This window comes from Neoarius graeffei, chromosome 28 (assembly GCF_027579695.1).
Source record: "Neoarius graeffei isolate fNeoGra1 chromosome 28, fNeoGra1.pri, whole genome shotgun sequence".
NCBI classification, from domain to species: domain Eukaryota; kingdom Metazoa; phylum Chordata; class Actinopteri; order Siluriformes; family Ariidae; genus Neoarius; species Neoarius graeffei.
Window position 1 is genome coordinate 11,870,138 of NC_083596.1, and position 21,304 is coordinate 11,891,441.

General features: G+C 41.3%; 3 protein-coding genes across 4 annotated transcripts in view; 2 read left to right on the forward strand and 1 right to left on the reverse strand.

Moving 5' to 3' along the window:
- lman2la (lectin, mannose-binding 2-like a) overlaps nt 1–21,304 on the reverse strand; it is a 62,006-nt gene that overhangs the window by 34,364 nt on the left and 6,338 nt on the right. The gene's annotated exons all lie outside the window — the stretch shown is intronic.
- mtfp1 (mitochondrial fission process 1) lies at nt 1,132–12,894 on the forward strand. The gene is made up of 4 exons (XM_060912232.1): nt 1,132–1,291; nt 4,388–4,515; nt 9,995–10,227; nt 11,522–12,894. Exons 1-4 carry the CDS (start codon nt 1,222–1,224, stop codon nt 11,586–11,588), a joined length of 498 nt encoding a protein of 165 aa, XP_060768215.1. The 5' UTR covers nt 1,132–1,221; the 3' UTR covers nt 11,589–12,894.
- Nucleotides 17,564–19,694, forward strand: LOC132875391 (zona pellucida sperm-binding protein 3-like). The gene is made up of 7 exons (XM_060912163.1): nt 17,564–17,613; nt 18,194–18,374; nt 18,481–18,586; nt 18,679–18,767; nt 19,187–19,272; nt 19,378–19,470; nt 19,540–19,694. Exons 1-7 carry the CDS (start codon nt 17,574–17,576, stop codon nt 19,692–19,694), a joined length of 750 nt encoding a protein of 249 aa, XP_060768146.1. The 5' UTR covers nt 17,564–17,573.

Here is a 21,304-nt window from a genome sequence, read left to right on the forward strand (position 1 = left end):
TGCGACCAAACTCTTCCGCGTTTTTCCTGTTTACATAGGTTTATATGACCAGTGATATGAAACAAGTTCAGTTACACAAATTGAAACGTAACGATTTTCTATGCTATGGAAAGTCCGCACTATAATGACAGGCGTACTAACACCTTCTGCGCGCTTCGACAGCGCATTGATACGGAGCTCAGATATCAATGCGCTGTCGAAGTGCGCAGAAGGTGTTAGTACGCCTGTCATTATAGTGCGGACTTTCCATAGCATAGAAAATCGCCACGTTTCAATTTGTGTAACTGAACTTTGTTTCATGTCACTGGTCATATAAACCTATGTAAACAGGAAAAACGTGGAAGAGTTTGGTCGCATCTAACTACAGCCCCCAAAAATACCACTGGCCATGCTGAGCCTAGCTACATTGCTAACAGGAGTGACAGCGCGTCTGACTAAAGGCCTCTGCATGCTCGTGCGACAAGGCTTTCGCAGATAGCTTTTCGCAGACAGTTGTAATTTATTGTTGAGCGGGGATAATAGGCGTGCGCTATGTTATTCACCGGCACAACGCAAGGGGGCGCGAAGTCGCTAGGAGTAGTTGGTGGGTGTGGTTAGTGGAGTGTTTATCCTCCGGTTAGTTATAATGACTAGAACTTTTTTTTTTTATAATGACTAGAACTGGAGTCGTATAGATGTACGTACTTCCTCAATCAACCGCTCTTCATGCTGCTCCATCTTCGCTCGTGTTTTTAAAAATGTCGGTCGTGAAAACAAAACAAACCGGGAAAGTAGGGAAGCGGAAGTGCGTGTACAGCGGATGTAGAGTGGACCAATCAGAGCCCTCTTGTCTGCGACGCTGTCTGCGAGGCTTCTGCGGCGGTCACAATTTTTGGGAGGTGCGCGCAGAGCGTCTGCGAAGGTGGGGGGGCTACGCAGACACTGTCTGCAAGGACTGGGTTGTCAGCATAAATTGGCCTTGACTGGGAGGTCGCGCAAAGCTCGGAGAGGTACGGAGCAGCTCGTCTCAATTCAGATAAGAGCATATTTCATTATGGAAGTACGGTGGACTGTTCCTTTAAGAGGCTTTCAGGAAACCCAGCCCTGAACGCCATACTTCCTGGTGTGTAATTTGTAGACAGTCCCTTACTTACACGCTGCTGCAGTGTGGTGTGCCTTTACTCAGGAGAGTCATTGAGGGAACACCAGCATTTTGTATTAGAATGCACTAAACCGGAAGTTATGGATCCTATACCCGAGATAGAGAGTAAAAAAGTCGACATTTATCGGGACACATGGGTTCGGTTTTTGGGTGAGTTTAAATTTAAACATTTCTGTAGTAAACTGACATGTTCAGGTGGTTCAGAGACACTGGGTGACGGTATGTTTTGAATGTATGCTAGCTGTTTATGGCTAACAGCTGTTTGACACCAGTGATATACTGTATTACTTATAGCTTGTAATTGTAAAGGGTTAATAAAAGAGTTACAGTCATAAAGCAAAGTATCCAGGCACACACACACTGAAATGATATAAAAAGGTCAGTCTAGTGTACCAGGGTGTCTGAATCAGGGGTGCCAAAACTTTTAGCACCCAGGTGATCTTTCCACAGTAACTGTAAATTTATTTCCACTGACCATCTTATGACCCATGATACAGTTTCTTTCATACTTAACATTAACACAAACCTTTTTGTTGTTGTTTTTAAATTAATACACAAGCTTCAGGAAAATAAACAACTTCACCTCCTAAAAAAAAACAAAACATCTTAAACATATCAAATTCCTCTCAATAAGGCTTAACTAAATAACTAACCATAAAATCTTTGAAAGCAACTGATAATGATTTCCTCATGAATCACTGAGTACCACACCTTATACCGGGATCAGACTATACAATATTTTTGTCTTTCACAATGGTCACCATGTCGCACTAGACGATCACAGTGCCGTAAATCCGTGCCGTGCTTTGGTAAGGTAAGGAGACTGGCAAGACTACAAGTCTGACCCTGACCAATCATCGTTCATGTCCTTGCGTGTCGTCGGAGAGGAGGGTCCAGAAATTGTCACCCAAGGAACACGTCGTAGGAGTCGTCGGACTTGGCGAGAAAACTCAAAACAATTCTGATGTGCCAGACTTTTCTGAAACGCTACTGTCACTGTTCTTCGGTTTTGTCACACTATAAAACCCATTGGTCATTCCTGACATTCATATTCAGGCCCAATACTGGAAATTTGTCAGTCGTGATAATATTGTGTCAAAGTCGGGATGAATTTGTGTCGTCTGATCCCGGTGTTAGCCTTATTGGTGGTACTTAAAGGAACAGTCCACCATACTTCCATAATGAAATATGTTCTTCTCTGAATTGAGACGAGCTGCTCCGTACCTCTCCGAGCTTTGCGCGACCTCCCAGTCAGCCAGACGCGCGGTTACTCCTGTTAGCAATGTAGCTAGGCTCGGCATGGCCAATGGTATTTTTTGGGGCTGTAGTTAGATGCGACCAAACTCTTCCACGTTTTTCCTGTTTACATAGGTTTATATGACCAGTGACATGAAACAAAGTTCAGTTACACAAATTGAAACGTGGCGATTTTCTATGCTATGGAAAGTCCGCACTATAATGACAGGCGTACTAACACCTTCTGCGCGCTTCGACAGCGCATTGATACCTTCACTCCAAAAAATACCATTGGCCATGCTGAGCCTAGCTACATTGCTAACAGGAGTAACAGCGTGTCTGACTGACTGGGAGGTCGCACAAAGCTCGGAGAGGCACGGATCAGCTCGTCTCAATTCAGAGAAGAACATATTTCATTATGGAAGTACGGTGGACTGTTCCTTTAAAGTAAAACTCCGCCTTGAAACGCAATAAATACGTTAATATTGAGCTATTTGTCATGGTGGTGTATTCTGATGGTATTGTCACTCTCACTCAGGATCTTTCTACTTTATTATTCTTCTAACGTTTTTTAGTTTTCAACCAATCATCATTATATTTCACATGAAGAATACCTCTGAGCTGAATTACGGTGCTGTGACTTTTGGTGCTGATCTGGATCACTGATCTGGAATGAGTGATTGAAAGAAACGGGATTTTTTCAATCACTTAATTCTATCAATTTTCATGATTTCTTCAATCTTTTTTTTTTGTTTAGGGCGCAACTTTTCCTCACTAAGCATCATATATCTTTCTCTCTCTCTCTCTCTCTCTCACTGTTCCGGAGCTATAGGGTACAACTGGTACCAGACATCCCAGTTTGTAACAGCTAGCGCAAATTACTGTGACTTGAGTCACAGTCTCTATCTAGTTGTTATTTCTGTTCGAAGTTAGCACTTGTGTCATGCTAACGTCGTAGGAAGACATTGCCAGCGCAGTAATGATGGAGGCCAATAGGAGAAAATATTCAACATATTATCAATCTCAATCATAAGTGATAACAGTAAGTTTGTGCTGCCAGTTTCTAACAACAGGAGTGCAGATGTTGATATAAACGTTCAGGAATGTAACGGAGATGTGCCGAGTTACGGCAGCGGCTCTCCTCGGCTAGTTAGCGATCTATGATGTGATATTAGTGTGAAGGTTGACACTTTGGAGCCTGATCTGTTTGAGCGGAGCGTATAGACGAGGAGGGGAGAAAGCTTGATGGAGTAAAGTACTAAAGCGCTGCTGCATCATTATCTTTAGGTAGAGATGACTCTACCTGTAATAGTATCGTGGATAATGTAGCAATCCAAGGTGAAAGAATTTCATTGGAAAATAAATCGAGGTCACATGTTCATCCTTCAGGGTAGAATTTTGCTTTAAGTTTTTAAACTCTGTTAAAAGAGTAGCCGAATGTACTGGACAGTGAGTCGTGCTTTCAGGAACACTGACATTTACTCAGGGTGACTTTGAAATCTGCTGTGTTACTAAATTAGGTACTGCAGTCTACACGATGCACCATCGCTCTCTCTCACACACACACACACACACACCACTGCACCACCACAAACACAGTTCTACTCTCCTGTACTGATTATCAAGCCTCTTAAACCTGTACATTTTGTACTGTGGCGTGAAAGTGGGTTAGTCAAAGCATTGACTCATATATTTGTTTCAATGGAAAAAGCACGCTCACACTGTGACCTTGTCCAGACCTGGAGGGTCACTAGTGTGATGTCTTCGTTAGTGCTGTATATCTGTATCATTCAGTAACTGCTTTATCTTGATCAGGGTCATGATGGAGCTGGATTCTGTCCCGGCAGCACTGTGTGTGTGTGAGCCGAGGCAGGAATACACCCTAGAGGCAATCTAGTATAGCCGGTTCACCTCTAAGGTGTGTTTTTGGGCGGTGAGATGAAACTTCACACGGAGGGTTTGGTCATAACTTTGAGCTTGCTATTGTGTCTCTTTTCTGTGCCTCCATAGGATATGCCAACGAGGTGGGCGAGGCATTCCGTGCCCTCGTGCCTGTCAGCATGGTGTGGGCGAGTTACGCTGTCGCTATGGCGTACGTATCAGCTGATGCAATGGATAAAGGCAAGAAGGCAGCTGTGGTAAGTGTTTGTTTGGATAGCTGTGAAATGAGCTTTGGAAATTCGACACGCAGACAAAATCTGGCAGAGAGATTGCTGAATACCGATTTCATGCAGCTCGTGGTAATGCAGATAAGCACTCTTTACAACCGTGGTGAGCAGAAAAGCATCTCAAATTAAAAACACTGATAGGTGAAGGGAATTACATTATGTTGTTACAATGGCACCTGTCAAGGGGTAGGATACAGTGGTGCTTCAAAGTTTGTGAACCCTTTAGAATTTTCTGTATTTCTGCATAAATATGACGTAAAACATCATCAGAACCCCGCCTTTCGCCCGTAGTCAGCTGGGATAGGCTCCAGCTTGCCTGCGACCCTGTAGAAGGATAAAGTGGCTAGAGATGATGAGATGAGATGAGATGAGATGAGAACATCATCAGATTTTCACACAAGTCCTAAAAGTAAATAAAGAGAACCCAGTTAAACGAGACAAAAATATTATACAACCCCAATTCCAAAAAAGTTGGGACACTGTGTAAACTGTAAATAAAAACAAAAATGTGATAATTTGCAAATCATGGAAACCCTATATTTCTTTGAAAATAGTACAAAGACAGCAGATCACATGTTGAAACAGAAATTTTATCTCATCTCATTATCTCTAGCTGCTTTATCCTGTTCTACAGGGTCGCAGGCAAGCTGGAGCCTATCCCAGCTGACTACGGGCGAAAGGCAGGGTACACCCTGGACAAGTCGCCAGGTCATCACAGGGCAAGAAATTTTATTGTTTTTTGAAAAATATGTGCTCATTTTGAATTTGATGTCAGCAACACGTTTCAAAGAAGTTGGGACAGGGGCATGTCTACCACTGTGTTGCATCACCTCTACTTTTAACAACACTCTGTAAATGTTTGGGAACTGAGGAGAGCAATTGCTGTAGTTTTAAAAGAGAAATATTGTCCCATTTTTGCACGATACACAATTTCAGTTGCTCAACAGTTCGGGTCTCCTTTTGTCATATTTTGAGCTTCATAATGATGCACCAAATGTTTTAAATGGGAGACAGGTCTGGATTGCAAGCAGGCCAGTTTAGCACCTGGACTCTTACTACAGAACCATGCAGTTTTAATATGTGCAGAAAGCAGTTTGGCATTGTCTTGCTGAAAGAAGTAAGGCCTTCCCTGAAAAATATTCTGTCTGGATGGCAGCATGTTGCTCTGAAACTTGTATATAAAATTCAGCATTCATGATTCCTTCCAAGATGTGCAATAGGGTGCATCAGTTGCCCCCTAAAAATGAAAAGTTCCTCCGATCATGATGCATTTTTGTTTTTATGTTCCGTTTGGTAAGAAAACACACTGGGTGAAATATTTTGACAAAATTCAAAAGTTTAATGGTGGCACCAGGAGCTCAAAGTTCTGGAAAAAGCTGCTATTTTATGACTTTTTTATGACAAAATTTCGATCACTTTTCATGAAACATTATGGCACCTTATAGAGTATACCAAATATCTTAGATACACATTTTTAGTACATATTCTAAATATATTATCAAGCACAGTTTGAGTTTTAGCTGTTCAACTACTTTTAAACAATACAAATGTATTATGAATCACATTAATGCTTCTCAATCCCTTGCAAAGGTTCTTAAAGGAACAGTCCACCGTACTTCCATAATGAAATATGCTCTTATCTGAATTGAGACGAGCTGCTCTGTACCTCTCCGAGCTTTGCGCGACCTCCCAGTCAGTCAGACGCGCTGTCACTCCTGTTAGCAATGTAGCTAGGCTCAGCATGGCCAATGGTATTTTTTGGGGCTGTAGTTAGATGCGACCAAACTCTTCCGCGTTTTTCCTGTTTACATAGGTTTATATGGCCAGTGACATGAAACAAGTTCAGTTACACAAATTGAAACGTAGTGATTTTCTATGCTATGGAAAGTCCACACTATAATGACAGGCGTACTAACACCTTCTGCGCGCTTCGGCAGCACATTGATATCTGAGCTCCGTATCAATGCGCTGCCGAAGCGCGCAGAAGGTGTTAGTACGCCTGTCATTATAGTACGGAGCAGCTCGTCTCAATTCAGATAAGAGCATATTTCATTATGGAAGTATGGTGGACTGTTCCTTTAACATGATCTCTGGGTCACAAGAAATCAATAAATGGAGTCCAACATTGTGATTCAAACCTTACGCGAAAACACAAAATAAGCGTTTTTTGGCAAAAAATGAACCTCATGGTGCCACCATTAGACTTTTGAATATGGTCAAAATATTTTACAGGATCTCTTTATTGGTGAAAAGGAACACCCAAACAAAAATGCATCAGATTTTATGAAAGTGAGGGCAACTGATGCACCCTAATGTGCAAGCTACCCAATGTCACGTACATTAATGCACCCTCATACCATCACAGACGCTGGCTTTTGAACTGTGCACTGATAACAAGCCGGATGGTCCCTCTCCTTTTTGGCCTGGAGGACGTGATGTCCAAGATTTCTAAAAAGAATTTCAGATTTCGATTCGTCAGACCTTGGGATAATTTTCCACTTCACCTCAGTCCATTGTAAAAGAGCTCGGGCCCAGAGAAGGTAGCTGTGTTTCTGGATATTGTTTATATCTAATTTTAACTTGCATTTGTGGATGCAGTAATGAACTGTTTTCACAGATGATGGTTTTCTGAAGTGTTCCTGAGCCCATACAGTGAGTTCCACTACAGACACGTGTCTGCTTTTAATGCAGTGTCACCTGAGAGCCTGAAGATCACAGGCATCCAATGTCAGTTTTCAGCCTTGTCTCTTGCATACAGAGATTTCTCCAGATTCTCTGAATCTTTTAATGATATTATGTACCATAGATGGTGTGATCCCCAAATTCTTTGCAATTTTACATTGAGGAACGTTATTCTTAAATTGTTGTATTGTTTGCCCAAGCAGTCTTTTACAGAGCGTTGAACCCCTCCCCATCTTTACTTCTGAGAGACTCCGCCTCTCTGGGATGCTCTTTTTATACCCAATCATTTTACTGACCTGTTGCCAATTAACCAAATTACTTTTTTTTTTTTTAACATTACACAACTTTTTCAGTCTTTTGTTGTCCCTGTCCCAAGTTTTCTGAAACGTGTTGCTGACATCAAATTCAAAATGAGCATATATTTTTCAAAAAACAATACAATTTTTCAGTTTCAACATTTGATATGTTGTCTTTGTATTATTTTCAATGCAATATAGGGTTTCCATGATTTGCAAATTATCGCATTCTGATTTTACTGATGTTTTACAGAGTGTCCCAACTTTTTTGGAATTGGGGTTGTACTTGGTCATTTATTTATTGAGGAAAATGATCCAATATTACATATCTGTGAGTGGCAAAAGTATGTGAGCCTCTAGGATTAGCAGTTAATCTGAAGGTGAAATTAGAGTCAGGTGTTTTCAATCAATGGGATGACAATCAGGTGTGAGTGGGCACCCTGTTTTATTTAAAGAACAGGGATCTATCAAAGTCTGATCTTCACAACACATGTTTGTGGAAGTGTATCATGGCACAAACAAAGGAGATTTCTGAGGACCTCAGAAAAAGCGTTGTTGATGCTCATCAGGCTGGAAAAGGTTACAAAACCATCTCTAAAGAGTTTGGACTCCACCAATCCACAGTCAGACAGATTGTGTACAAATGGAGGAAATTCAAGAGCAAGGCGTGTAATAGTCGGCGAGGTCACAAAGGACCCCAGGGTAACTTCTAAGCAACTGAAGGCCTCTCTCACATTGGCTAATGTTCATGTTCATGAGTCCACCATCAGGAGAACACTGAACAACAATGGTGTGCATGGCAGGGTTGCAAGGAGAAAGCCACTGCTCTCCAAAAAGAACATTGCTGCTCGTCTGCAGTTTGCTAAAGATCACGTGGACAAGCCAGAAGGCTATTGGAAAAATGTTTTTTGGACGGATGAGACCAAAATAGAACTTTTTGGTTTAAATGAGAAGCGTTCTGTTTGGAGAAAGGAAAACACTGCATTCCAGCATAAGAACCTTATCCCATCTGTGAAACGTGGTGGTGGTAGTATCATGGTTTGGGCCTGTTTTGCTGCATCTGGGCCAGGACGGCTTGCCATCAATAACGGAACAATGAATTCTGAATTATACCAGCGAATTCTAAAGGAAAATATCAGGACATCTGTCCATGAACTGAATCTCAAGAGAAGGTGGGTCATGCAGCAAGAGAATGACCCTAAGCACACAAGTCGTTCTACCAAAGAATGGTTAAAGAAGAATAAAGTTAATGTTTTGGAATGGCCAAGTCAAAGTCCTGACCTTAATCCAATCGAAATGTTGTGGAAGGACCTGACGCGAGCAGTTCATGTGAGGAAACCCATCAACATCCCAGAGTTGAAGCTGTTCTGTACGGAGGAACGGGGTAAAATTCCTCCAAGCCGGTGTGCAGGACTGATCAACAGTTACCGCAAACGTTTAGTTGCAGTTATTGCTGCACAAGGGGGTCACACCAGATACTGAAAGCAAAGGTTCACATACTTTTGCCACTCACAGATATGTAATATTGGATCATTTTTCTTCAATAAATAAATGACCAAGTATAATATTTTTGTCTCATTTGTTTAACTGGGTTCTCTTTATCTACTTTTAGGACTTGTGTGAAAATCTGATGATGTTTTAGGTCATATTTATGCAGAAATATAGAAAATTCTAAAGGGTTCACAAACTTTCAAGAACCACTGTATATTTGACAGCAAGAGAACAGTCAGTTCTTGAAGTTGATGTGATGGAAGCAGGAAAAATGGGCAAGTGTAAAGATCCGAGTGACTTTGACGAGGACCAGAGTGTGATGGATAAATGAATGGGTCTGAGCATCAACAAAATGGCACATCTCGTGCGGGTGTTCCCGGTGTGCAGTGGTTAGTACTGAACAAAAGTGGTCCAAGGAGCCGAAGGACAACCGGTGACCGAGTCATGGGCGTCGAAGGCTCATTGATTCGCATGGGGCACGAAGACTAGCCTGTGGGGTTTTTTTGGTTACTTTACACACACATTTCATCCTCACTATCTACCGTATGTTCTGCTGTGCAATAACATTCACTATCTGGTGCAATATTCTATTTCTATTTCAGTTGAAGTACTGTTCTTATTTAAGTTGCATTCTTATTTAGTTGTGTATATTACGTGCATAGCCTGTGTTTTGTTTTTATTTTATTTTTTTATTTATTTTACTTATTTTCCTCTTGTTTTTTATACTTTTTATTGCACTCAATTTTTTTTACTGTTTATTCCTGACTCTCTCTCTCTACTTGTGAGCTGCTGTAACATGTAACGTTCCCCACCGAGGGATGAATAAACTTTTATCTTGTCTTATCTTATATGGTCCAGTCCCACAGAAGAGCTACTGTAGTACAAATTGCTGAAAAAGTTAATGCTGGCTAAAACCGAAAGGTGGAAGAAGAAATCGTGTTGATTATTAAGGTTCATGCGTCTGCTGTGTGTGTATTAAGGCTCACGGAGATCACCCGGGGAAGACTACCCGCATAGCTGTGGCCGTCGTGGACACGTTTGTGTGGCAGGCGCTGGCGTCCGTGGCCATTCCCGGCTTCACCATCAACCGTGTGTGTGCTGCTTCTCTCTTTCTGCTGGGCAAAACCACGCGGTGGCCTTTACCCGTGCGCAAGTGGACCACCACCACCATCGGCCTTTCTACTATCCCTTTCATTATCAAACCCATCGATAGGTGTGTGTGTGTGTGTATTTTGAAACCTTCACCTGATTTATTCAATATACAGTCATATCAACTACATTTTTTGTTCAAATGAAATATTTGTAAAAAAATAATAATTTTGAAATGAAACACTAGACTAAATATGTTTTGTTTTCTATTCATTGATGGTTATCTTCAAACAAATTTTTTTCCTTTAACTTTGCAAAATTATTGGCACCCTTCATTAAAATAAGCAGAAATTCTGCTATAATATTGAATGTCATTTTGAGCTTGAATTCTTTTAAACCAAAATTTGTGTATGTATGTGCGTATGCGGGCTGCACGGTGGTGTAGTGGTTAGCGCTGTCGCCTCACAGCAAGAAGGTCCTGGGTTCGAGCCCCGGGGTCGGCGAGGGCCTTTCTGTGCGGAGTTTGCATGTTCTCCCCGTGTCTGCGTGGGTTTCCTCCGGGTGCTCCGGTTTCCCCCACAGTCCAAAGACATGCAGGTTAGGTTAACTGGTGACTCTAAATTGACCGTAGGTGTGAATGGTTGTCTGTGTCTATGTGTCAGCCCTGTGATGACCTGGCGACTTGTCCAGGGTGTACCCCGCCTTTCGCCCATAGTCAGCTGGGATGGGCTCCAGCTTGCCTGCGACCCTGTAGAAGGATAAAGCGGCTAGAGATAATGAGAATGAGATGTGCGTATGCTCCTAGGCCTAATTTTTGACAATTTTCTTGACTTTTCAAGGCTTTTTAAACTCCTCCTGAAATTTTATTGGTTTTATACACATGGCAGTAGATTTTTTTTTTTTTGTGTGTTGCTTTTTTTTTTTTTTGGGCCAAAGATGACATTAGTTTTTATGGAAACAGTTTGTTTCCCATCATTTTTTCATATTTAAAATATATATTCTCCTGTTGCTGTGCAAATACACTGCAAAAAAATTGAAAACTGAATTTGAGGAGAAAGTTACTTAATACTAGTGAAATGATCTTGCTGCACGGACAGATGTTTTTACTTGATAAGACATCTTAGAATAAGCTGGTTGCAATCTAGAACTAGGTTTAATAATCTCAGAATTGCTGTCTTGTATTCTTCTAATCGGAAACGCTAGATCGTTTCAACTATTCAAGATATTTTCACTTGCTAAGATGTCATTTTTTGCAGTGCATGTGCTTGAGTTGAAAATGTCGATTATTGTGTTTGTAATATTTATTTTTGTTTTTGGAAGGGTGCCAATAATTCTGGAATCAACTTGGAAAAATAAGCTTTATCAGACATGTGCTGTGTGGTGCATTTCTGAAATGGTGTGTGTGTTCCTGTGTAAAGGTCTGTAGATTTCCTCCTGGACTCCAGTTTGAGGAAGGTGTACGGTGGAGGAGAAAAGCACGAATGAAACCCAGGGAACCGACATGAAGCTGAAGGACGCTCGTCCGTGTAAAATCTCATCAGATCGCAGCAGAAGAGGCTGATTTTTCATTTCCATCCACGACGCATAACCTCGTCTAGTAACGATAACAGTGTGCCAATAGTTTTGAGACGAGTCTCGAAGTCCGATATAGTGATTCACTGGGCTGAATAATGAGCAATATTTTCATATTTTTCAAAAAATACAGCATATAGGATGCAGTATAGTATACTGCTAAGAGTCTGAATCTGTCATTTCTTCTTCTTATTATTATTAGTATTATTTTTTTTCAGGTAAAGTTTTTTTTTTTTTTCCTAAAAATGTATCAAGGCACCGCCATATGTTGAATTAGAATTTTGTGTATCGTTACACTCCTATGAGTTTCGTATACTGTAAGAAACACAATACTAGTGATGTGTGATAATACTGAAAATAAACATTGTTACGGTTTATTAAAAAAAAAAAACGATGTAGCTGTATTATCTAGTTAGCTTCAAACTTTTGATACGAGTAGGTCACGATATAAACAACTTGAGACTCTTGCACAGGATCCTGGGTACCTAGTGTCACTTGATTATCTTTTATTTTTTCCTCAGTCATAGTGTCCTATTGTTCCATAGTTTTCCCTTAGACACTTGTTTTTGCCTTGCTCATGTTTAGTCTGATATATTCATAGATAAAGCCGATGAAAACATTTCTCTAAAATGTAAATAAATTTATTTTTGTACCTCGGTGCATTATAGCGATGGTTATCAAAGCAGATTGTTGAGAATGTTGTGAAGGTTTGAGCATCACTATGCAAAAGACACCAAGCCATAAGTTGCAGATGTGCACATTTTAGCCAATTTAAAATTCTGTGAAAACGGGGAAAAAATATATATATAAAAAAAGATATGAAACCATAATTTGTCCCAGCGAACAGGTGGCTGTGATGTCAAGAACAGAAATGGTGAATCTTTTTACTCTGTAAGTGAACTTGATCTGTATAGTCACATATTTTATTTGGAATATACATACATCTATGACTACTGTGCAAACAAAGGGAAGAGTGTTTATTTGTTTACATGGGTTTTTTTTAAAGAAATTTATGTTTTCATGTTATGGGGCATCAAATATGACATGGTGCTGAAAATTAGAAAAAAAATTTTTTGGGGGGGTCATTTTTAGCTGTATTATGATAGCATTTTTAAAAAGAGCTCTGGAATGACACTTTCATTTTTAAAAATTGATGCTTAATATAAAAGAAAAGAAATGCTGTAACAAAATCCATAATAAAGTGAAACGTATAAAGAAACTAGACTTTTACTTGAGTCCTGTTCGAACACGATGTGTAATTGTCCAATGTGTGGCTCAAACAATTGTCTCTCATCTCATCTCATTATCTCTAGCCGCTTTATCCTGTTCTACAGGGTCGCAGGCAAGCTGGAGCCTATCCCAGCTGACTACGGGCGAAAGGCGGGGTACACCCTGGACAAGTCGCCAGGTCATCACAGGGCTGACACATAGACACAGACAACCATTCGCACTCACATTCACACCTACGGTCAGTTTAGAGTCACCAGTTAACCTAACCTGCATGTCTTTGGACTGTGGGGGAAACCGGAGCACACGGAGGAAACCCACGCGGGCACGGGGAGAACATGCAAACTCCGCACAGAAAGGCCCTCGCCGGCCACGGGGCTCGAACCCAGGACCTTCTTGCTGTGAGGCGACAGCGCTAACCACTACACCACCGTGCCGCCCACAATTGTCTCTTTTACTATAAAAAAGAAAAGTTTTATGTTGAAATGTAAAGTCATCCCTACTCTCCCCAAATGAATGAATGAATGAATAAATAAATAAACAGAATTTAGATCCTTGTCAGTGACATTTAAATAATGTTGGTTGGGTTTTTTTTTTCGTGGTATCTCATCTCATCTCATTATCTCTAGCCGCTTTATCCTTCTACAGGGTCGCAGGCAAGCTGGAGCCTATCCCAGCTCACTACGGGCGAAAGGCGGGGTACACCCTGGACAAGTCGCCAGGTCATCACAGGGCTGACACATAGACACAGACAACCATTCACACTCACACCTACGGTCAATTTAGAGTCACCAGTTAACCTAACCTGCATGTCTTTGGACTGTGGGGGAAACCGGAGCACCCGGAGGAAACCCACGCGGACACGGGGAGAACATGCAAACTCCACACAGAAAGGCCCTCGCCGGCCCCGGGGCTCGAACCCAGGACCTTCTTGCTGTGAGGCGACAGCGCTAACCACTACACCATCGTGCCGCCCACAATTGTCTCTTTTACTATAAAAAAGAAAAGTTTTATGTTGAAATGTAAAGTCATCCCTACCCTCCCCAAATGAATGAATGAATGAATAAATAAATAAACAGAATTTAGATCCTTGTCAGTGACATTTAAATAATGTTGGTTGGGTTTTTTTTTTCGTGGTATATCAGATATATTCCATTCAGCTAGCATGATCTTGAACAAGTCAAGAAGATGAGTAGCTTAATGGAATATATCTGATATACGATGAAAAAAATCCCAGCCATTATTATTATTATTATACACATTCCTTTCGGGTGTTCAACACATCTTTTTCTTTCAAAATTCTCTCAAAATCTTCCATATTTAATGAAGCAAACCTGGCGGCCATGTTTGTTTCCAAATTGTCACGGTTGCTCGCTCGCGTGGTGTAAGTTTTGCGTCTACAACGTGTGGCGTCATGTTGTCTTGACAACCGTGCAATATCGTAAACCGTATTCAACACTCGTTCTCCACTGGGTAGAGTGATGTAATACATATAGGATAAGCGATACGCTAACGATATTGCATGCTCATCTCATCTCATTATCTCTAGCCGCTTTATCCTGTTCTACAGGGTCGCAGGCAAGCTGGAGCCTATCCCAGCTGACTACGGGTGAAAGGCGGGGTACACCCTGGACAAGTCGCCAGGTCATCACAGGGCTGACACAGACACAGACAACCATTCACGCTCACATTCACACCTACGATCAATTTAGAGCCACCAGTTAACCTAACCTGCATGTCTTTGGACTGTGGGGGAAACCGGAGCACCCAGAGGAAACCCACGCGGACACGGGGAGAACATGCAAACTCCGCACAGAAAGGCCCTCGCCGGCCACGGGGCTCGAACCCAGACCTTCTTGTTGTGAGGCGACAGCGCTAACCACTACACCACTGTGCCGCCCATATTGCATGCTATCAAATCAAATGAATGAAACCCGCTAGAAGGGAATAGAACACGTTTTTATTCCATCAAAAAAGTGTCTGGTATGAATAATAATTATTTATATGCAATCCTTACTGTAATTTGCTGCCGTTACATCTGATCTGATCCTTCTACATCAGACTGATTGTCATGGTTTGTAAATTTCGCTCTGTGTAGCTTCTTTATGATTTAGAGATAACGGCGAACATTTTCCCATGAATTTTCAATACACTTAATTCACATGGCAATTCAGTAAGCTTTTAATAATCACTCCTATTTCAGTGATTTGTCAATTGTACTACGTTTATTTAAAAAGAAAAAAAGACACTACATTTACCCACGATTCATTTCAGAGCTCTTATATTTGGCATAATAATTTAAGCTTTAGTGGAATATAGCTGATATACCATGGAAAAAAAAAACCCAGCCAATAGTATTATTATTATACACATTCCTTTCGGGTGTTCAATACATCTTTTTCTTTCAGAATTCTCTCAAAATCTTTCATATTTAATGAAGCAACCCTGGTGGCCATGTTTGTTTACAAATTGTCACCTTTGTTTGTTTGTTTGTTTAATTTAATTTAATTTAATTTTTTGTTTCACCCAAATATGTTTCAGGCTGGGGGCGACACGGTGGTGTAGTAGTTAGCGCTGTCGCCTCACAGCAAGAAGGTCCGGGTTCGAGCCCCGTGGCCGGCGAGGGCCTTTCTGTGTGGAGTTTGCATGTTCTCCCCGTGTCCGTGTGGGTTTCCTCCGGGTGCTCCGGTTTCCCCCACAGTCCAAAGACATGCAGGTTAGGTTAACTGGTGACTCTAAATTGAGCGTAGGTGTGAATGTGAGTGTGAATGGTTGTCTGTGTCTATGTGTCAGCCCTGTGATGACCTGGCGACTTGTCCAGGGTGTACCCCGCCTTTCGCCCGTAGTCAGCTGGGATAGGCTCCAGCTTGCCTGCAACCCTGTAGAACAGGATAAAGCGGCTAGAGATGATGAGATGAGATGAGATGTTTCAGGCTTCTCTAGTTTCTAACTTTCAGCTTTGTAACACCTGATTCCACCTAGTTAATCATTGAAGAGAATTGACAGTCAGTCCTGAGAATGTGATTGGATGACTGAAATAGCCCCGCCTTAACCCTTTACCTTAAATGCTATGAATGAGTGATGTAGTTATGTGTTTATGCCACTGCTGCAAAAATTATTTTGTGGCTTAAAGATGATTTTACCACAGGGTTTTCTAGTGGTGCTTTTTGTGGCTTCTACTTTGGGGCAGAAAGGTAAAATAAAATTAAAAAAAAGTTGCAGTTATGTTATCAGAGTTACTTTTGCTTACAAAGGAATGGTGGAAAACTTTTTTTTTTTTAATAAGTAAACTTGGGAAGCCCAAAAATTAACTGTAAAGTAGGCTGCTGGGTTTGTGTTAAATCTCTTGTCAACTTTATTCACTTCTAATTGAGTATGACTTGGTGGGTTTTGTTTTTCATATAACAACTTTGCTGCATTTGATACTTGTTCTTAAAACTTTTTTTTTTCTTTTAATCAAATCTAGTGATTGACTGTACAGATAATACAGTCACTGTTCGGTGGAGGCCTGCATTAAACTGGGACCAAAAGCTGGACCTTTCTAAAGCTTATTTGGGAAGTTGCCCACCCTCCAGTATCTCTATGCAAGATAATACACTGCTGTTCTCTGTCTGGCTTCATGACTGTGGTTTTAGGAGACTGGTAATATGCTTTATCTGACTGTGTATCTGAAGTTTTTCAGATACCTAGGTCACTTGACGTGTATATCTAATGATGAATTCAAGCAACTGGACTTGTACCAACATCAGTCAAGTCAATAATCTGTACCTCTGAAAATCTGAACCATAATGCAATGCATGTTGGTAATCATGAACTAAGAATTAAGCCATCCTTTTTATGGATGGACACCAACTAGTTGATTAGTTCCTAGTATTGTTTGTGCTTCCAGTAGCTAAAGGCATGATCTACCTTTAATGACTTGCATGATGGCATCTGAGAATCGTTCTGTAACAGTTGAGTTGACCTCTTGGTCTAGTGTTTCACTTTGGTTCATGGTTTCCTATATTACCCAAAATATTTAGACTGTAATGAGGTATTGCCCTTGCTTCCTCTGTACATGCAGTAATGTAACAATCACTTTAGTCCTTTAAATTGGCACCAGAATCCATAAGACCTTTTCCCTCTGGGTGTTCTGGCTTCCTCCCACAGTTTAAAGACATGTGGATTAGGTCAACTGGCTATTCTAAATTGCCTGTAGATGTAAAATCTATCATGGATTAACCATGACCTGCCCAGGGTGTTTTTAAACCCAACCCACCCCCATCTCTTGCCCAAAGTCAACTTGGATTGGTTCCAGCTTCCCCCATGACCCTGATGAATAAGTGGTCTAGATAATGGCTAGATAGATCAGCAAACATTGGCACTGCTTCAATATAAGCATGTCAGGGTGGTGTCCCCTTGTAATGAGCCATAAATGCTTGTATGATTTGCCTGATTGTAACTGGCTTCTTCCAGGTGAGTAAAGACAAAGTGACCTACACCAATGTGCTCACTTATAGCCTGGATGCTGGACGTCCTCCCATTGCCGAGCCAGTAAAGTGTGTTTATGACCTGTAAGTGGTTATTTTGAAAAGCTTCACTCTTTGTATGAAGGTTGGTGGATGTGTGTTGGCTGATCATTTTACCAGAACATTCTTGAACAGGGCTAGCTATCACAATGATCTGGATAACATGAAAAATGACCTCGTCTTCACTCTGGAGTTGATGAACAGTAAGTGAACCTTCAATGCTTAGCTGTATATCTAGCAACATTTGCTGGAATTATAAGGGAATGTGAACTTGCTGGATTTCCTATGAATTATTTCATGTCAAATGTCATGGCCGTGACCTCACTAGACACTTATTCATAGATCCTGGCAAGGAATATGCTATACATAAATGTGTTAATGCTCCATATCCTGCAAGCTAGCTGCTAGTAAACAGGACTTCCTTCTTGGTATTGTCTCGTATTCTGGCTAATGTTATATAACCACAGTAAAACTTGTACCTGTTACCATAAGTTTAGTTAATAACTAATTGGCTTATTAGCATGCATGTCTTAACTTCACACCAGTTCATACTGTAATCTTGGATATGATGGGTTTCTTCTGGCCTGTTAACAAATTTGAACCTAAAGCAAATCTATATTCCCAGAATTCAATAAGTTGGCTATGGTTCAGGGCTACTTGAGCCACTTTAAACTCCTAAATCTGCCTTATGTTGACTCTCACTGCTAACTTGGCATAGCTTTTGTTCTCCATGTATGAAATTGGCAGAGATGTGAACTGTAGAAGTGAATTTTTGTTCTACAGGTGACTTTACTGGGCCTGCTCCATCCACTACCTTCCCATTCGGCACCAGAATTCCCATCCGGGCCAAAGTGGAACAGCCGGAACTTGCACCGGTGTGGATTTACCTGCAGTACTGCATGCTGGCAAATACTCCAAACCTCACTCAGGCCAGCCAGCTACATATGCTTATTTCTGATGCTGGGTAAACATTCTTTGTCCAGTTACTGGTGGAAGATTAATGTGGATATTGACTAACTTGCACTGACTGAATAAAATGTTAATTGCTGCCCCCCCTCCTCCCCCCCCAGGTGTCTCACAGAAAGCAAAGAAGGAAGTGCAACGTTTCTGCCCAGACGGGAGCCCTCAGAAATCTGCCTTCATTTCCAAGCTTTCAAATTTGCCTTGGGAGAACAAGTGAGGACTTTTTTTTTTTTTTAAATCTAATGTGAAGGTTTATGACTTTGGTTTTTTAATGAGTACCTGATCCAAAAATGACAACTTCTCAGGTTTTCCTTCACTGTGACATGACCGCATCGGATCTCCAGAACTTTAGTGTTGATAAGAAGGCCTGCCAATATTTGCAAAGCCAAAACAGGTAACTTGCACTGGATAATGTTACTTTCCCATAAATATTTAACATCTGTTTCTTACTGGTGTTCTTATTTCAAGTAAAACTTGAAGTCTGTGGTTGCACAACCCTACAATAGTGTCTTGAAACAAGCTCAAGAAACCTAGTGTTCTAGATTCAAGTTATATCTAGGGACTATCCTTTTGTCAAGTTTGGTGCCCTTGAGGGTTCCTTGGATGACCTTTTAGTTCCAGCCTTCTAAATGTGTTCTAATTAGAAATGGACAAAAACGAAGCTCTTCAGGAGCAAGGGGTTCTTCAAATCCTCTTTGGTTCCAAGTGTTCATCTCTTGTTCTGTTTTGACTCCTAGACCTCAGGACCAAAGCATTGCTTTGGTGTGTTCTATAGAACTGTCACTTCAAAGCTAAAGGGCTTTTATGTTATAGGTGGGAGCTTCTGGATGATCCAACCCAAAGTTACTTCTGTAGCTGTTGTGACTTTACTTGTGTGCATCAACCTGACTTTAACTCTGGTATTGTAATTCATGATCAGTAGAACTGGTGATGGGGCTCCAAATTTCTAGTTGGTTATCTACTTCCTCAGTTGTGATTGCTTCCTGTTTCCCTCTTTCCTCAAGGGATTTCTACACAGCAGGTTCTTGGGCCTTTTACAATGGTTGATTCTCAACCCAATGCATCAGACAAGTACATGTTCTGGCCAACTGAACAAGGTCTGTATATGTTCACTTAACACTTAAAGAAAATGTGCCATGTGAATTACAGACCTGTTGTGTGTTTAGGGCTGGGAGGTGTTCCTGTGTGGGTTGTGGCGCTTACTGTTTGCTTGGTGCTGATCTTGATTGTTGGAGTCATTGCAACAAGCTACTATCTGTGTTTTTGGAGAGGTGGAAGGTTGGGTTACCGACCAAGTCGAGAACTTCTGAATAAATATTAAGCTTGGTTTAAAAAGTTTGAGTGGTTTTGTTTTAAGGTTCCATTTCCAATGGAAACAAGGGTATTAGGTTATCACCACTACTTATGATTCAGCCCCCGAACCTGATGACTTAAAAAAAAAAAAAAAAAAAAAGCAAGCCTCAATTATTCAGATCAGTGTAATGTCAGGTCAGTCCGTGTTTACAGCAGCTAGAATGTGAGCCTCCTGACTACTATAGGCTCAGTGCTGCATTGAATCCACAAGGGGGCTCCACCAGCACTGTCTATCTCAATCATGCTTCTGTCTGGCTAAGAACCTGCAGGAACAGTTCAGGCAGCCAGCATAAACATGAGCTGGCAGCCCTCCATTCTCTGGGGACGATCAAGGCTGAATTTCTCAGCAGAAGGCTGTGCAAGGGGAAAGACAAAGCACAATGAAACGGGGAGATTTAGGAGTGAAAAAATCCTGTCAAGTGTGCATCCAGTCTTCCTTTAGATGATTGTGAACATGCAGGCCAATGATGGCTGCATTTTAGCACTTCATCTTATTCTGCTTAAATCGGCCACTGGTTTCAGCTTACTAAAGACATTTATTACAAATACACCAAATCAGGTTAATGCATGTTTAAACTGGCTCTTGCAGTGTAATTTGAGAATCCAGTTCAAGCTCCTTTAAACCTGCTTCCAGCTGTAAGAAGCATGTACCTGTATTCAAGATGAATAAATGTAATGTTAGTTCTTATAAACACTATCTTTGGTCCTTTGAAATTTTTTCAACACCAACATTCCTTTTCCTATGATCTGTTCTCTCCCAGCCCTCCACCTCCTCCACCCTGCCTTGCCTTAGGGCTGCCTCCATGGCCTCATTAGAATAATGGGAATGCTGCTGCGACGGGCAGGTCGGTGGGGAGAGAGAGCAGGAGAGAGTAATGTTTTAATTCGCCTGCACGAGTGTCGGGCTCCGGCTGCATCCAAACATTTATTATGAGGCTCCCTTGAGCAATATCACGTCGCATTAGGAGGCCTGAGGAGACAAAGAGCTGATGAATTGAATTAATCTGCAGAGCTCGGTGATAGATGGGCCTGTTCAGCCGGGCAGGGAGAATGGCCACATTGTTCATCTTTCACTTCAATGGCCACAGAGCCACTTTGATTTGAGCCTTGTATTGAAGTCCACAAGTGGGCAAGGAGGGGGTCCCTTCTCACTCCTGCTTTAAACATGGTCATGGTGGATTTACGCTTGCTCTGGTGCAGTCCAACATAAACTTCTCCAGGATGGATGTGGGTGTGTTTTTTTTTTTTTTTTTTTTAAAAACCTTTTATTTCTAGGGTTTTTTCCTTTCCCAACATATTAAAGGAATAACTTGCTTTATCTAATCTTCATCTACCACAGCTGGAGTGTAACTGAACCTGTTTAAAATCAAACAGAAGTCCAAGGGCAGTTGAAATGTCAATATATTGGAGTACTGTGCAAAAATCTTAGGCCCCCTATTTAACACAAGTGTTAGATTTCTATTTACTGACTTCTACCGGTATGTTGTCAGTACAAAATATTTGAGATCCATTTGTTTTGTGTGTAAGTAAGGGTGGTGTAGTGGTTAGCACTGCTGCCTCACAGCAAGAAGGTTCTGG

Excerpts from the sequence above, each read along its gene's own strand:
- mtfp1 (XM_060912232.1), top strand. The coding sequence starts at position 1,222 with ATGGATCCTATACCCGAGATAGAGAGTAAAAAAGTCGACATTTATCGG. Across the intron at positions 1,292-4,387 it reads CACATGGGTTCGGTTTTTGG|GATATGCCAACGAGGTGGGC; the intron begins GTGAGTTTAAAT and ends GTGCCTCCATAG. Across the intron at positions 4,516-9,994 it reads AAGGCAAGAAGGCAGCTGTG|GCTCACGGAGATCACCCGGG; the intron begins GTAAGTGTTTGT and ends GTGTGTATTAAG.
- LOC132875391 (XM_060912163.1), top strand. The coding sequence starts at position 17,574 with ATGAAAAATGACCTCGTCTTCACTCTGGAGTTGATGAACA. Across the intron at positions 18,375-18,480 it reads ATGCTTATTTCTGATGCTGG|GTGTCTCACAGAAAGCAAAG; the intron begins GTAAACATTCTT and ends CTCCCCCCCCAG. Across the intron at positions 18,587-18,678 it reads AATTTGCCTTGGGAGAACAA|GTTTTCCTTCACTGTGACAT; the intron begins GTGAGGACTTTT and ends ACAACTTCTCAG.